This window comes from Bos indicus, chromosome 4, assembly GCF_029378745.1.
Source record: "Bos indicus isolate NIAB-ARS_2022 breed Sahiwal x Tharparkar chromosome 4, NIAB-ARS_B.indTharparkar_mat_pri_1.0, whole genome shotgun sequence".
NCBI classification, from domain to species: domain Eukaryota; kingdom Metazoa; phylum Chordata; class Mammalia; order Artiodactyla; family Bovidae; genus Bos; species Bos indicus.
Window position 1 is genome coordinate 99785449 of NC_091763.1, and position 16248 is coordinate 99801696.

Consider the following 16248-nt stretch of genomic DNA (forward strand, 5'->3'; position numbering starts at 1 on the left):
GTTTTGTTACATTGTTTTAGTCATTTTGATTGTTCTAAGCAAGAGAAAATAAAGTAAAATTTCACCGAATGAAAGAGTAAGAACATTGCCTACAGATTAATGAGTTACATATCAGTGTACCATGTGAACCAACTACTATGTGCAGATCAGCCCTTGTGGAAATAACCATTGTATATAGTTTGGGTCACTGTCTCTAAGTTGAAGCTTGCTTCATTTGTTTAGATATTATTTAATTTACGAATCTCATGTTTCATAAAAAGGATGTGACAAGAATACTAATTCACCATCTCTTGGACTATGTTATGTTCTATTTAGGAGAAGAAATAATAGCCTATAAGCCGCCGGGATTTAGTCTGATGTATCACCTTCTGAATGAGTCACCCATGTTGGAGCTTGCCCTTAGTTTACTGGAGGAAGGTGTTAAACAGCTTGATACCTATGCTCCTTTCCCTGGTATGTGCCTGAATGTCGCCATAGCTTGAAAACAGTTTTGCTGTTTTTGTCATGTGTAAATTGAAGCTTTGAAGTAGATGACCTCTGAACTTCTTTTCACCATAAGATTTCCTCTGTATCTACATGTTGTTTTAGTGAGTCATATCATGAAAGTAAATTAAAAGTGAGAGCAGACTGAAATACAGAGACTCTCATTATAACTGTCTTATTGCAGGGTCTTTGGTAGGTAATCATAGTTCTCTCTTAAAACTGTAACATCTCTAAATTTAAAGTACTTTTTGTTTTGTTTTCTCCATTGTATTTGTAAAAGCATTTACTATAGTGTGTGGTATGTGGTGTTCAATAAATTTCATTTACTATTACTATAAGTTATTATTATTTATTAAGTGCTTACTATGCACTTGGCAATTTTAAAAGCTCATTACATGTATTAATATATTTAATCTGTATGAAAGGCCTGTGTGGTAGATGATATTATTTCCATTTAATGAATAAGGAAATCGATGCATGAAGGGGTTTCTCTTCTTTCTCCAGGGTCAAGGCTATGATTTGAACTTAGGTAATTTGACTCCAGAGCCCATGAGTTTTAAGTGTGAATGGTGGCACTCTATGTAGCCCTTGTTCATATTTTCTGCCTCTTTGTTTTCCACATTTTCCACGGTGGTTATGTATTATTCTAAATCAGCTTCTCAGCCTCAGCACCACTGGCATTTTTGGCAGAATAATTCTTTAGTGTGGAGGCTGTCCTGTGTGTTGTAGACCTCTACCCACTAGAGGCCTGTACTGCATCCCTTGCTGTGACAATCAAAAGTCTCCAGATATTGCCAGATGTCCTCTGGGGCCAGACTCACTCCCATCTGAGAACTCTGTTCTAAATAATTAGGGAAAGAATGCAGGAAAAATTACTGAGAAGCCATTGCATTAAACTAATCTGAGTCACAACAGTTACAGTGACTTGTCTGAGTGAGCAGTTCTGTGAAGTTAACTGCTAAAGGTTTGAAGACTTGAGGACTTTTTGAATCTGGAACTTCCCCTTTTTCTTGTTTTCCTGAGAATTGATTCTGAGTTTCTGAGATTCGTGTAGAACTCTCTAACTTTGATTTTGCTCTGTAGGAAAGAAGCACCTGGAGAAAGCAGTGCAGCATTGCCTTGCACTTCTCAATCTTACTCTGCAGAAGGAAAACCTCTTCATGGATCTGCTGAGAGAGAGTCAGCTGGCTCTGATCGTCTCTCCTTTAGAACAGCTATTACAGGGAATCAATCCCAGAACCAAGAAGGCAGATAATGTGGTGAACATTGCCAGGTGAGTTCCTTGTGTAGGTAGAGAAATGACGACGTGAATCAGATGGCATTCTAACTTTGATGTCCAAATCTGATCAGATCTGTAAGGCATCACTTAAGCATTTTTTTGGTCTCATTTTATTATTGTCTTCTTCTGCGACTCTGATTTTAATGACTCTGAACCTTGTAATTTCTTTTTCTTCTTTCTAATTTATTTTGTGCCCTAAATATTTCAAAGTATAAAATGACGAAATCTTAATATTGTCTCCTGTAGGGAAGTTGGATGTTTGGGGAATATAGGGCTGGGGAGCAAACTTTTCATTGTGTGTGTTTGAGCCTCTCGTCGTTTGCTGGCAGTGCTTAGTGTTCAGTAAATGATGGACACATCATCCCAGTCTCTGCCTTCAGCTTTACATCATGGCATTCTCCTTGTGTGTGTGGCTGTGTCTACTTTTCCCTTTTTTATAAGGCTATCAGTCATTGAATTAGGGCTCTCCCTAATGGTCTCATCTTTACTTGGTTAATTATATCTTCAAAGACTCTTTCTAAATAAGATCATTCTGGGTTTGGCTATCAACATGTGAATTTTGGGGAAACACCATTCAACCCATAACAAGGTTGCTCAGTCACTTCAGTCTTGTCTGACCCTTGCGACTCTGAACTGTAGCCCGCGAGGCTTCTCTGTCCGTGGGATTTTCCAGGCAAGAATACTGGAGTGGGTTGCCATGCCCTCTTCCAGGGGTTCTTCCCAACCCAGGGATTGAACCCAAGTCTCCTGTGTTTCCTGCATTGCAGGCAGATTCTTTACCACTGAGCCACTGGTGAAGCCCCCATAACAGGTTACATCTAGTTATTGATAGAAGGGGAAACCTTTGTCTAACTTAGCAAAAGTGCAGTATGGGTAGGAGAGCCCTGGTTGTGAATGTTCTGTATTGAGTATAGTAAGAAGCAAAAATTTCATCACATTGATCCTCAAATGTTTTCTTGTTTTAAAGATACCTGTATCATGGCAATACTAATCCAGAATTGGCTTTTGAAAGTGCCAAGATCCTCTGCTGTATCTCTTGCAATTCCAATATTCAAATAAAATTGGTTGGAGATTTCACACATGACCAGGTAACTAACTGATTTTGTTATTGCTTTTCTTATTATTTTTTTGGTACATCCAGAATACATCTTATTCTTGTATGTGGGAAAATTCTGAGAGTAAGTATATTTGTATATGATGGATGAAAGCCTACCATGTACTGGGCTATGATTTGTGTTTGACAATAATACCATTCCCAGGGATACTCTTAATATGTATACTTATTATAGTATGTAACTGTATGGCCTAAGGAGACCGTTTAATGTGCTTCCACAAGCACGTTAAAGGGCGGGTGAGGTTTGTAAGTGCGCCTTCTGTGTGTTTTTTGCATCCTTTGTTTCACTCTTCCTCAGTTGCCTCTGTGCTGAGTGAGCCTCTGCAGTTTTGATTTCACTGCTGTGAGTTGTCTGCTTTTGTGGTGGTTTTTTTGTTGTTGTTTGCCGTTGGTTAGTTGCTAACTCATGTCCAAGTCTTTGTGACCCTGTGGACTGTAGCATGCCTGACTCCTGGTACATGGGATTTCCCAGGCGAGAATACTGGAGTGAGTTGCCATTTCTTTCTCCAGGGGATCTCCCACTCCACAGGGGTGGAACCTGTGTCTCCTGCATTGGCAGTCAGATTCATTACCACTGAGCTACCAGGGAAGCCTCTGTGGCTTTTTGGTGACCCACAGTTGTGTCACTTCATTTGATACACTGTAGAGTGTTTTAGATGTTTTCCTCTTTTAGTCTAGTTCTCTTTCTATTCACTGAATAGCTATAATTGGAGAATCTGTTATTTTTCTTTCTCTTTATAGACATTCCTCCCCTTGTGTATTTTATGCTGGAAATTACTGCTCTAGCTAGTTGACGAATACTATTGGGTTTTGGTATTTTGAAACAGGGACTCTTTTGGCGTTTTGGATGGGACATATCTTCATTTTGAGCGTAACTGTCTCTCAAATTGCAGGACTTTTAGCATCCCTGGTCCCCTGCCACTGTCTTTGAGTAGCAGTCCCTGGTCCTGAAGACTCAAAATGCTCTCATATAATTCTAAGGGCCTTTTAGAGGGGCAGTACCACCCAGGTTGAGAACCACTATTTATAGTAAATTTTAGATGTCTAATCTGGTTTTTGGATGAAGTTCATGAAGCCACATAATTAATTAGAAGACTTTGGATGCAGATTTTCAGTTCATTGGTGTTCGAGTTTGAATTATTACCAGTTTTAGTATCCTGCTAGAGTTTTTAAGGGCTTCCCACGTAGCTCAGTGGTAAAGAATATGCCTGCCAAGCAGGAGACACGGGTTCAATCCCTGGGGAGAATCCCATGGACAGAGAAGCCTGGAGGGCTATAGTCTATGAGGTTGCAAAGAGTTGGACATGACTTAGTGTGTACACACACACACACACACACACATACATAGAGTTCTTAAAGGAAAGAGAGTAGTATCTAATCTCTCAGCCCAAAAATATAAAACTGGTGTAAGTAATACATTTCTAAAGAGAAAAAATGAGAATTTTATTTTATATTTTAGTTAAGATCAATAGCATAGAGTATATAATGAAGAGGTTATGAAATAGCAATTTAATGTTATTGTTTGTAAAAACTAGTTTGATTCTTTGGGAAAGAAAATTAATGAAGCAAGTTTTAAAAGCCATAAACTTTAAAAGTTTTTGTTTCTTAAATTACTTGTCTTTATTTACTTCTGGCTTTGCTGGGTTGCTCTGCTTTGTGTGGCTTTCTCTAGTTGTGGAGAGGAGGGGCTGCTCTTCGTTGTGATGCACAGGCTTCCATTGCGCTGGCTTCTCTTGAGCGCTAGCTCTGGGTGCACAGGCTTCAGTGGTTGCAGCACGTGGGCTCAGGAGTTGTGGTGTGCAGGCTCTGGTAGTTGCCACTCATGGGCCTTCGAGCGTGGGTTCAGTAGCTGTGGCACACAGGCTCAGTTGCTCCATGGCATTTGGGATCTTCCCGGGCCAGGAATCGAACCTGTGTCCCCTGCACTGGCAGACAGATTCTTACCCACTGCTCTACCAGTGAAGTCCTCTTTACGTATTTCTATAGCAAGCTAAATGGCACTCAGTTAAGGAACTGAGTTTTATATTAATTAAAAATGTAGCTAAAACCTAATACTTTCCTTGGAGCAGATTTGCCTTTTGTCTTTATAGCCAAGCATTTATAATTATATATCATATTATAGTTTCTCTAATACTTAGAACCTTTTAATAACTTGTCATTTTAAAATCCTTATATGATTTCAGAGTGTAAGTCAGAAGCTGATGGCTGGTTTTGTAGAGTGTTTGGATAGTGAAGATACAGAAGAATTTGTACGTCTAGAAGAGGGTATGTCTTAGATTAACGTGTATTTTTTATTTTATGTAAATAAAAAAACTGTTGAATGTCTAGTGGTGACATAGGTAATTTTGAGAATTTGCTAGCATAACAGTAAATAGACTTTTGGGAAACCTCTTAAATCTGAACTTAATGTAATAGCTAATCAAGTAAACTAAAGCTAAAGAAAACATCTGAGGTTTGAGATACAAGTTTTATATTTTTCAGTTTGACCCTTGGTAACTTTTTATTGCTGTGTTATTTCCACGTCTAGGCTCAGAACTTGAAAAGAAATTAGCTGGAATCCGTCATGAAACAAGAATCCACATCTTGAATCTTCTCATTACGTCTCTGGAACGCAATCCACCCAATCTCGCTCTCTACCTGTTGGGCTTTGAATTAAAGAAACCTGTCAGTACCACAAACCTGCAAGACCCAGGTATCGCCACAAGACATATAGCCATTTATTTTTTTTTTCATATTTGTTGCTAAATGGTTATGTATTGAATTTGAGCTCGTGGGATAATTCACTGAAAGAAATAATGTATGAAAAATTATGTGACAGGTTGATTTTTTTGGGATTTAGATGAAGTCTAGATAAATTAAGCCTTGGAAAATTAGTATTTAATAAATTTTCTGTATCAGTATTTGAAACGATATTTACAGTAGAGTGTATGTGTACAAAACTTTAAGTTTTATAAATGTATTCTAAGGTTTTTAATGCCAAAATTTGAAAAGAGAAGCTGAATTTTCTTTTGGTTTCATGCAGGAGTGTTAGGTTGCCCTCGGACCTGCCTTCACGCCATCTTGAACATCTTGGAGAAGGGAACTGAAGGGAGAACAGGCCCACTGGCCGTGAAGGAATCCCCTCAACTCGCTGAGCTGTGTTACCAGGTATACAGAGGGCTGGACTTTGTAGCACCTATGAGCAGAAGCTTATGCTCGAATCCATCACAGATATGCAAGTACCACAGTAGGACTGAGTTGAAATGAGTTCATCTAGTGATTTGACCAGTCTTTCATTTATGGGTAAAATCCATAAAGCACAAACTCAAGATCTTATAGATCTACAAGATCCTGTATGTTGATCTCTTGAAAAATAAGGGATGGATTTAGACCAGTTGATACAGAAATTTTCCAAGGATGCTGTGTTTCAAGTTGTTTGTTTTTGGTGGAGAGAGTAAGTGGATTAGGGTCAGAAACCTCTGGTTCCTGTCTCTGCCCCTTAACTAGCTAAGTCACCTTGGGTCTGCCATGAAACTTCTCTTAGTTTTTAAATTTGTGAAATGGGCTATTGTGAGACTTCAATGAGAAGGCAAGAATGTAAGTGAAAGTACTTTTTAAGAACCATGAGCATTATACATATAGCTGGATGTAAGGTGGTAGATAGATAGTCAAATTAATGTAAGTTAAACTTTATTGAGAACTGTTTGTTTTACTTGTGTTTTATTCTTTTATTTCTTGTTTTCTTCACATTATAAGTATTTTAAGAACTAGGCTTTATAAGATACAACTAATTTTTCATTTTAAGTGACACCCTGATTCTCATTTTCATGGTAAGAAATGTGTCATTAACTTCTAGTAACCTGGAGATTTTTGTTATTCTTCTATTTTTCTTTTTGTTATTCTTTACTGTCTTCTTCTATCCTCTGGCTCTCCAAACTTCACTTCTCAGTACTACAGCTCGGTCTTCCTGTGAATCCCTTAATGAGGGAACAAACTTGATGTGTATTTTAGCACAGTGTTACTGATTTTGATGTACTTAGGTAGAAGCAATTGATAAGGTTAATCATCTGGGTTAAAGGAGTTAGGCAGGTGTAAGAAGTGAATAAAACCAGATTTAAGACAAATAGGTGGGGTGAGGGGCCGGGGGAGAGGAGAATCCAGCAGACTGGAGACTGTCTACCCTGTTCCTCAGCCCCTGCTCATCTTTACCCTGTTGGAATGCAGACCCTGGCTTGTCAGATCCTCTACTTTCCTAAACACTGTACCGGCCAAACAAATCACGTCTAAACCAACAGATTGCCAGTTTAATACATATGTTCTGTGACTCAAAATGTGGAACAGCATCAGCAGCATCACCTCCTGGGAGCTTGTTAAGTGCAGAATTTCAGGCCCCACTCTAGCCCTTCTGGGTCAGAATCTGCATTTTTAACAAGAAGCACTGCTCTGTTGTTAACCAAAGAGGCATCCTTTACCTCTAGGTTTATACTTCACTGTGTTTCAGAAAAAAAATTAAAGCACTAAGAAGAGCTTGTTTACGAATAAATGTAATTATGTGAAAGGGAAACACTCTGGGCCTTACTGACACACTTATCATCCAGCAGCACAAGGCCGTCTGAGTGAAGAGCGGACACTGAGCCTTGTGTCTTTGCTGTCTTCTCTTGACCAGTGGAGAGTTTTCCTACTTGGTCCTGGAAACTAGGAAGGGTGTCAGGCAAACCCCTGGAGAGTGGTTTGTCACGCTTTTGGAATTCACTTTCTTTGTCATTCTCCCTCGAGCAGTATTACCTCCCCCATATCTTGGAGCATCTGTTCTTGTATCTTCTTAACGTCTAATATGAATAACTTTTGTTTTGAGAAGTTCAGTATTTATAGTGTCAAAAACAATATAATATCAAGGCTGTTTGAAAGACAAGCATATGTTTGCAAGTATTTAAGCTTTACCTTGTGTTCCCTTCCTGTCTTTTCCTTGTATATATTAAATATATATTTACAATTTTGTGTCCTTCCCTCCCACCGAGGGAGGGGAAAAACTTTCTATGTGCTACAATATAAATTACACTTAGGTTGTTACCAGTTTTTTTGCTCTGCTTTACTCGATGTCTTTAGTTATGCTTTGTTGTTTTGTATTTTTCTTAAGACTGTGTTTCTAGATCTGTATTGAATTTACATTCAGTTGTTACTAATTTTATAAAGTCACAGAGAACACTGAATTGGTGAATACTGAACCATTGCTCTTTGGAGATACATAGGATTAAATTCCCACAAGGGATTCTTAGATCCCAACAATTGTATCAACTAATTAATATATAACCTTGGTTTTTAGAAGTTACTTCTGAGTAATTTGCTGCTAATAATAGTTAAAATACTAAAACTTACTATTTAAATACATGTATATATGTTAATATATTTAGGGTGATTTTAAGATTAGTCCTCTAAGAATATTGTTAGCATTCTCCAGTTGTATTTCAGTATATTTTGAGTTAGTGTGCTAAGAACTGCTTGTTACTCTGTTTTTGTTTTATATATACATGTGTTTATCCTTTTTGCTTTAGTTGTTTATGGTTCTTAGTTTCCACTTAGTAGATTTAAGTTCAACCTTTTTATTAAAATCTGTAATATAAAAAGTTGATTTGGGGATTTTCTTATGTTACTGTAATTCTGTAGGTGATTTACCAGTTATGTGCATGCTCTGATACGTCTGGTCCTACTATGAGGTACTTGAGAACCAGCCAGGACTTCTTATTTTCTCAATTGCAGCATTTGCCATTTTCTAACAAAGGTAGGACATTTTTCTCCCTTACTATTAAAACAAATGTGTAAAGTCTGTGTTGAGTGATTTTAATTTTATAACATTTTGGGGTAGCATTTAGACAAGTCCAAGTCCATGCCTAAACCAGTAATGCTAAAGAAGTTAGTCCAAATCTATGCCCCGGCCAGTAATGCTGAAGAAGCTGAAGTTGAACAGTTCTAAGAAGACCTACAAGACCTTCTAGAACTAACACCCAAAAAAGATGTCCTTTTCATTATAGGGGACTGGAATGCAAAAGTAGGAAGTCAAGAAATACCTGAAGTAACAGGCAAATTTGGAGTACAGAATGAAGCAGGGCAAAGGCTAATAGAGTTTTGCCAAGAGAACACACTGGTCAACACCCTCTTCCAACAACACAAGAGAAGACTACACATGGACATCAGCAGATGGTCAATACCGAAATCAGATCAGTTATATTCTTTGCAGCCAAAGGTGGAGAAGCTCTATATACTAAGCAAGAACAAGACCGGGAGCTGACTGTGGCTCAGATCATGAACTCCTTATTGCCAAATTCAGACTTAACTTGAAGAAAGTAGGGAAAACCACTAGACCACTCAGATATGACCTAAATCAAGTCCCTTGCGATTATACAGTGGAAGTAAGGAATCGATTTAAGGGACTAGATCTGATAGAGTGCCTGAAGAACTATGTACTGAGGTTCGTGACATTGTACAGGAAGAGGGGATCAAGACCATCCCCAAGAAAAAGAACTGCAAAAAGGCAAAATGGTTGTCCAAGGAGGCCTCACAAATAGCTGATAAAAGAAGATAAGCTAAAGGCAAAGGAGAAAAGGAAAGATATACCCATTTGAATGCAGAGTTCCAAAGAATAGCAAGGAGAGATAAGAAAGCCTTCCTCAGTGATCAATGCAAAGAAATAGAGGAAAACAATAGAATGGGAAAGACTAGAGATCTCTTCAAGAAAATTAGAGATACCAAGGGAACACTTCATGCAAAGATGGGCTCAATAAAGGACAGAAATGGTATGGACCTAACAGAAGCAGTAGATATTAAGAAGAGGTAACAAGAATACACAGAAGAATTATACAAAAAAGATCTTCACAACCCAGATAATAACGATGGTGTGATCACTCACCTAGAGCCAGATCCTGAAATGCGAAGTCAAGTGGGCCTTAGGAAGCATCACTACAAACAAAGCTAGTGGAGGTGATGGAATTCCAGTTGAGCTATTTCAAATCCTAAAAGATGATGCTATGAAAGTGCTGCACTCAATATGCTAGCAAATTTGGAAAACTCGGCAGTGGCCACAGGACTGGAAAAGGTCAGTTTTCATTCCAATCCCAAAGAAAGGCAATGCCAAAGAATGCTCAAACTACCACACAATTGCACTCATCTCACATGCTAGTAAAGTAATGCTCAAAATTCTCCAAGCCAGGCTTCAGCAATATGTGAACCATGAACTCCCAGATGTTCAAGCTGGTTTTAGAAAAGGCAGAAGAACCAGAGATCAAATTTCTCTTGCTTGGAAAAAGCAAGAGAGTTCCAGAAAAACACCTGCTGCTGCTTTATTGACTATGCCAAAGCCTTTGACTGTGTGGAGTACAAAAACCTGTGGAAAATTCTGAAAGATATGGGAATACCAGACTTTCTGACCTGCCTCCTGAGAAACCTATATACAGGTCAGGAAGCAACAGTTAGAACTGGACATGGAACAACAGACTAGTTCCAAATCGGGAAAGGGGTACATCAAGGCTGTATACTGTCACCCTGCTTATTTAACTTATATGCAGAGTACATCATGTGGAATGCTGGGCTGGATGAAGCACAAGCTGGAATCAAGATTGCTGGGAGAAATACTGGTAACCTCAGATATGCAGATGACACCTCCTTTATGGCAGAAAGCAAAGAACAACTAAGGAGCCTTTTGATGAAAGTGAAAGAGGAGAGTTGGCTTAAGACTCAACATTCAGAAAACTAAGATAATGGCATCCGGTCCCATCACTTCATGGCAAATAGATGTGGAAACAGTGGGTGACTTTATTTTTTTGGGCTCCACAATCACTGCAGATGGTGACTGCAGCCATGAAATTAAAAGGCTTTTATTCCTTGGAAGAAAAGTTATGACCAACCTAGACAGCATACTAAAAAGCAGAGACATTGCTTTGCCAACAAAGGTCCATCTAGTCAAAGCTATGGTTTTTCCAGTGGTCATGTATGGATGTGAGAGTTGGACTATAAAGAAAGCTGAGTGCCGAAGAATTGATGCTTTTGAACTGTGGTGTTGGAGAAGACTCTTGAAAATCCCTTGGACTGTAAGGAGATTCAGCCAGTCCATACTAAAGGAAATTAGTCCTGAATATTCATTGGAATGACTGATGCTGAAGCTGAAGCTCCAATGCTTTGGCCACCTGATATGAAGAACTGACTCATTGGAAAAAACCCTGATGCTGGGAAAGACTGAAGGTGGGAAGAGAAGGGGACGGTAGAGGATGAGATAGTTGGATGGCATCACCAACTCAATGGACATGAGTTTGGGTAAATTCCTGGAGTTGGTGAGGGACAGGGAGGCCTGGCGTGCTGCCAGGCCATGGGGTCGCAAAGAGTTGTACTCGACTGAGCAACTGAACTAAACTGGGGTAGCAGTTTTAGAATTTGTGGAATTCTGTCCTCATTTTATTACTTTGCTTCTGTGTTCCCTTGTGTTGTTTTTGTAATTTGTGCTTGAGAAACCTGATGTTTTAACTGCCAGCATAAAATTATTTTCAAATAGCCTGTTAAGGATGGAATTTTTACTATCAAAATTTTAAAATTGTGTTTAAGAAAATATCTACATAAGATTTCAGAAATTTGGAATTTTTTTTGAGTGAAATTGTTTTGTAAAAATCTGTGTTTTACTTTTGTTTTCTTGTGTATGATCAGGTCTTTAAATGAAAAATAGGAAGCTAATTATGATAGAAACTATACCTTTAGTTTATTGACCTGGTCACACAGTTACCCAGGCTTCCTGTGTTTTATAGGATTCTATTTTATGTAATTTTCTTTTTGATCAATTTATAACAATTTTCTTCATTCATATTATATCTAGCCAGTAATCGTTTTATTGAGGTTTTTTAAAAGTTTTTTTGTATCATCTTTATGTTTTAGGACCTCTAGGCTCACAGATTTCATAAGTTGCCATTACTAGTAATTGTCAACTCTGATTTGCTTTTTAAGGATTTTTTAGAAAGCTTCTATTTATTTTTGACTGTGCTGAGTCTTCACTGCTGCAGGGCTTTTCTCTCTAGCTGTGGTGAGTGGGCCTTCTCACTAGGTGGCTCCTCTTGTTGTGGAACAAGGGCTTTAGGGTGCCAGGACTTCGGTAGTTGCAGCTCCAGGGCTCTAGAGCACAGGCTCAGTAGCTATGGCACCAAGTGTTGTTGCTCGTCAGCATGTGGGATCTTCCCAGATCAGGGATGGAACCCGTGTCTCCTGCATTGGCAGCAGGATTCTTTACCACCGGGTCACTAGGGAAGCCCCTGCTTTACTTCTTAGGGTATGGTGTGAGAGACTTGGGAATTACCTAATGGCAGAAGAGTTTGACTTCATTTTCATAATCAGTATATGTTATTTTTAACCCCAATATATTGTTTATAACAAGATTTTTAAGAAACCCTTTTTCATTCCTAATTGGAAAAAAGAGTTCCTGTCTTGCCTATCTTGCTATCTACTTTGTAAATATTGATGTAGCTTTGCTTATAATTATTATTAGCAGTAGTAGTAGCGTTGTATGTTTATAAAACTCATAATTTAGGACTTCAAAGCCAGGCATATTACAATAACATCGGATTCAAAAACTTTTATTGTATAAGTGATTCCCAACCCTAACTATATGTTAGACCAAAATGGTGTTGATAATCTCAAGATAGCAGAAAATTATGCATTTTAAAATTATGCAAATTATGTATTTATTTTAGTTTTATCCCGATGTATTTTTTTCTGAAATAAAAATCAAATTTTATGGTAGTCTTTTTTTGCCAAGATAAATAGTTGAGAAGTACTTGGATTATCTTTTTAAGTATTAAATTCTCTATTAATGTCAAACTATGATAGATCCAGAATTCTCTAGATCTGTATGAAGTTATTCTGGCAACAGAAACTTGATTCTCTTTTGTTCTTCAGTTGCTTTTGCTTACCTTTCATAGACATACACTGGCTTATTTTTTCTCTTGGCATCTGTTTTTTTCTTTTTTAATTTTACAGAGTGACAAATTATTATGGTGCATAGTTTCATAAATCATTGACAATGTTACATGGGAAAATACTGACAAGTTACAGACTATGTCTGTTCTGATTTTGTGTCATATACTGGGAAACTAAACATATATATTTAAATTCCAGAATATGAAATATCTATGCTGAACCAGATGTCATGGCTGATGAAGACTGCCTCAATAGAACTAAGGGTGACTTCTTTGAATCGCCAGCGCTCACACACCCAGAGGCTCCTGCACCTCCTGCTGGATGACATGCCAGTGAAGCCCTACTCAGGTGAACATGTGCATGTTGGCATTTGTATTGTCGTGCTGCTGACTGGTCTTTGTGAACCCAAGTGCAAATCTGAATCTTATGGTTAGTCTGTGATTGTAGGCCAAACGTGTTCTTTCTGCCTTTAGAATTTTTTCCCTTCAGAACACAAAATTAAAAGTCACCTGTCATTGCCATTTTATTATTGTTAAAAGCATTCACATTTTGCTCTATTCATATACACAGATACACAGTGGAGTTCGTCACACTGAGCCAGCCTGACCCAAGATATTCTGATGTGTGTTTTACATGCAAATTAAGCACAAACTTTTCTAATCATCTCACAGGCATGATTGATCCTGCCTCTTTGAGAATTCTGATTATGCTTTTTACAATTGTGAAGTGGATCTGATAGAAACAGAAAGAATTAGATGAATGCTGTTGATAAATTCTCATCATCTTTGCATTTTAATTATCCATTTGCAAGGGGCTCTTTGACCTAGAAACAATGACATAGAAATAAAATAACCTGATATTTGTTATTTCCAAATAAATTTTATGAATGTGTTCTTTTTCTGATCTTTTATTACTGATGCTCCAACAGATGGGGAAGGAGGCATGGAAGATGAAAATAGATCTGTCTCTGGGTTCCTGCACTTTGACACTTCTACAAAAGGTGAAGCTCTTTCGATTTGTAATAAATTTGTAAGTGAGTAAGTAAATGTTAGTCGCTCAGTCGTGCCCAACTCTTTGTGACCCCATGGACTGCAGCCCACCAGGCTCCTCTGTCCTTGAGATTTTCCAGGCAAGGATACTGGAGTGGGTTGCCATTTCCTTTTCCAGGGGATCTTCCCAACCCAGGGATCGAACCCGGGTCTCCTGCACTGCAGGCAAATTCTTTACCGACTGAGCTACAAGGGAAGCTAGATATGTATATATTAAATTGATTAAAATTTCAGGAGGTAATTAATGCCTGTATCTGCAAATTCTGAACTGATGTTGAAAAGCTATGTAAAAATTATTTGTCAACAAAAAAAACTTTTTATAGCAAGATGATAGCATGGGAAAAACATTTTTGCAAATGAATGTGTTAGAAATAAAATCCAATTTAGATTTCAATACAATCTTCAATTTCCAGACTGAGGCCCTTTCTGAACATAGATATAGTACTGTCTTTGAGAGTGAACGGAGTACTGTGGTTTGCTTTTCTCTTCAATGTCCCAGCTAAAATAAAACGACTTTTCATTATTTCTAGTACGTCGCAAAATTCTCAATATTCTCGACTCCATTGACTTCAGTCAGGAGATCCCTGAGCCTTTGCAGTTGGATTTCTTTGATCGGGCCCAGATTGAACAAGTCATTGCTAACTGTGAACACAAGAATTTACGGGGACAGACAGTCTGCAATGTCAAGGTGAGCATTGCTTTAGAGTGTGTGCAGTATCAAGTGGTTCAGTCTTGGAGTCATTAGGAAAAAATAACTTTTTTTTTTTCTTATAGAGGTGTTGGTTTATTAGACAGTGGTTTACAGTTTTCAAGCAGCAAGGAAAGAAAACTGAATAGGCCACACTAATTTTATCTCTTTGTCAGGTTTCCTGTCTCCTTTGTGTTAGTAGTCATGCCACCCAGCTGTCACTCTGGGGTGGTTTTAATTATTTAACTCTCTACCAGGTAGGTGGTAATGACTTGACTAGTAGGAAGAAGATATCCTGTGCATTTGGACCAACTTTCCTGCCACAGAGACTCTTTGGTACTACTTTCTGGAATGTGAGGGATCCCTCCTGTTTTTGACAGAAATTGGACGGTACCACAGTTAAATTATATATAAAGTTATCTGAAACTTTCCCCTCTAGGGCAGTTTAAAGTAACTGCTAGGTTATTGTTGTACCAATGTCGGGAATGATCTTATTTTTCTCCCTTCTCTCAATTATGTAGCTTCTTCACAGAGTTCTTGTGGCCGAAGTGAACGCCCTTCAGGGTATGGCAGCCATAGGACAGAGACCTCTCCTGATGGATGTAAGCCCTGCTGACACCTTTTAACTCCTTAAGCTACTTAAATCGCCAATTAGATGACAAAACAGTGAACTGACTTCTAATTCATTATTAGGAAACTATTTAAAAATTAAAAGTCACCCGTCATTGCCATTTTATTATTGTTAAAAGCATTCACATTTTGCTCTATTCATATACACAGATACACAGTGGAGTTCGTCACACTGAGCCAGCATGACCCAAGATATTCTAATATGTGTTTTACATGCAAATTAAGCAGACTTTTCTAATCATTTCACAGGCATGATTGGATCCTGCCTCTTTGAGAGTTCTGATATGCTTTTTACAATTGTGAAGTGGATCTGATAGAAATGGAGTCTTTCACTTTTGACTTTGTAATGTTAAAAGCTGAACTGAAGTTAATGTCTGGAGGCCAGAATAAAAATCATATCTTTTCTGCTAAGCTAGTTGAGGATTTACAACCTTTTCATATTGTGTAATAGATTTTACTTGTTCCCAGTCAGTGAGGGAAGAGTCACTTGTCATCACAAATGGAGAGCTAAGGGGTCAGAGATCCAGTTATGTGGAAACACAGCTGGCTAGGCCAAAGCCAGAGGCAAAGAAATAGAAGACACATCGAGGAAACGTGCTATCGAACTTGGGTTTTAGGGAACTCTAGTGTTACAGAGTCAGAGAAGGCAATGGCACCCCACTCCAGTACTCTTGCCTGGAAAATCCCATGGACGGAGGAGCCTGGTAGGCTGCAGTCCATGGGGTCGCTACAAGTCAGACACGACTGAGCAACTTCACTTGCACTTTTCACTTTCATGCATTGGAGAAGGAAATGGCAACCCACTCCAGTGTTCTTGCCTGGAGAGTCCCAGGGACGGGGGAGCCTGGTGGGCTGCCGTCTACGGGGTCACACAGAGTTGGACACGACTGAAGCGACTTAGCAGCAGCAGCACCAGTGTTACAGAGTAAGTATAATAGACAGTTGAAAGAAGAAAGAAGATGGGGTGAAAAACTCATTTCCACCCACATCACCTCTGCCACCTATCTTAAACATACACACATGCACACAGAGCTTTATTATTTTTTATGAAAAATAATAATATTCTGGCCACCAGTGT

General features: G+C 38.5%; 1 protein-coding gene across 2 annotated transcripts in view; it reads left to right on the forward strand.

Moving 5' to 3' along the window:
* NUP205 (nucleoporin 205) overlaps positions 1–16248 on the forward strand; it is an 80232-nt gene that overhangs the window by 34947 nt on the left and 29037 nt on the right. For both annotated transcript variants that reach the window (XR_011566319.1, XM_019959142.2), the window contains exons 17-27: positions 316–453; positions 1567–1756; positions 2730–2850; positions 5060–5141; positions 5404–5568; positions 5899–6023; positions 8520–8634; positions 13002–13151; positions 13732–13803; positions 14383–14540; positions 15062–15142. Coding sequence is in view for 1 of the 2 variants with exons in the window: in XM_019959142.2 (XP_019814701.2) it covers positions 316–453; positions 1567–1756; positions 2730–2850; positions 5060–5141; positions 5404–5568; positions 5899–6023; positions 8520–8634; positions 13002–13151; positions 13732–13803; positions 14383–14540; positions 15062–15142 (1397 nt within the window). In the remaining variant the exon portion in view is untranslated. The remainder of the gene's footprint in view (positions 1–315; positions 454–1566; positions 1757–2729; positions 2851–5059; positions 5142–5403; positions 5569–5898; positions 6024–8519; positions 8635–13001; positions 13152–13731; positions 13804–14382; positions 14541–15061; positions 15143–16248) is intronic.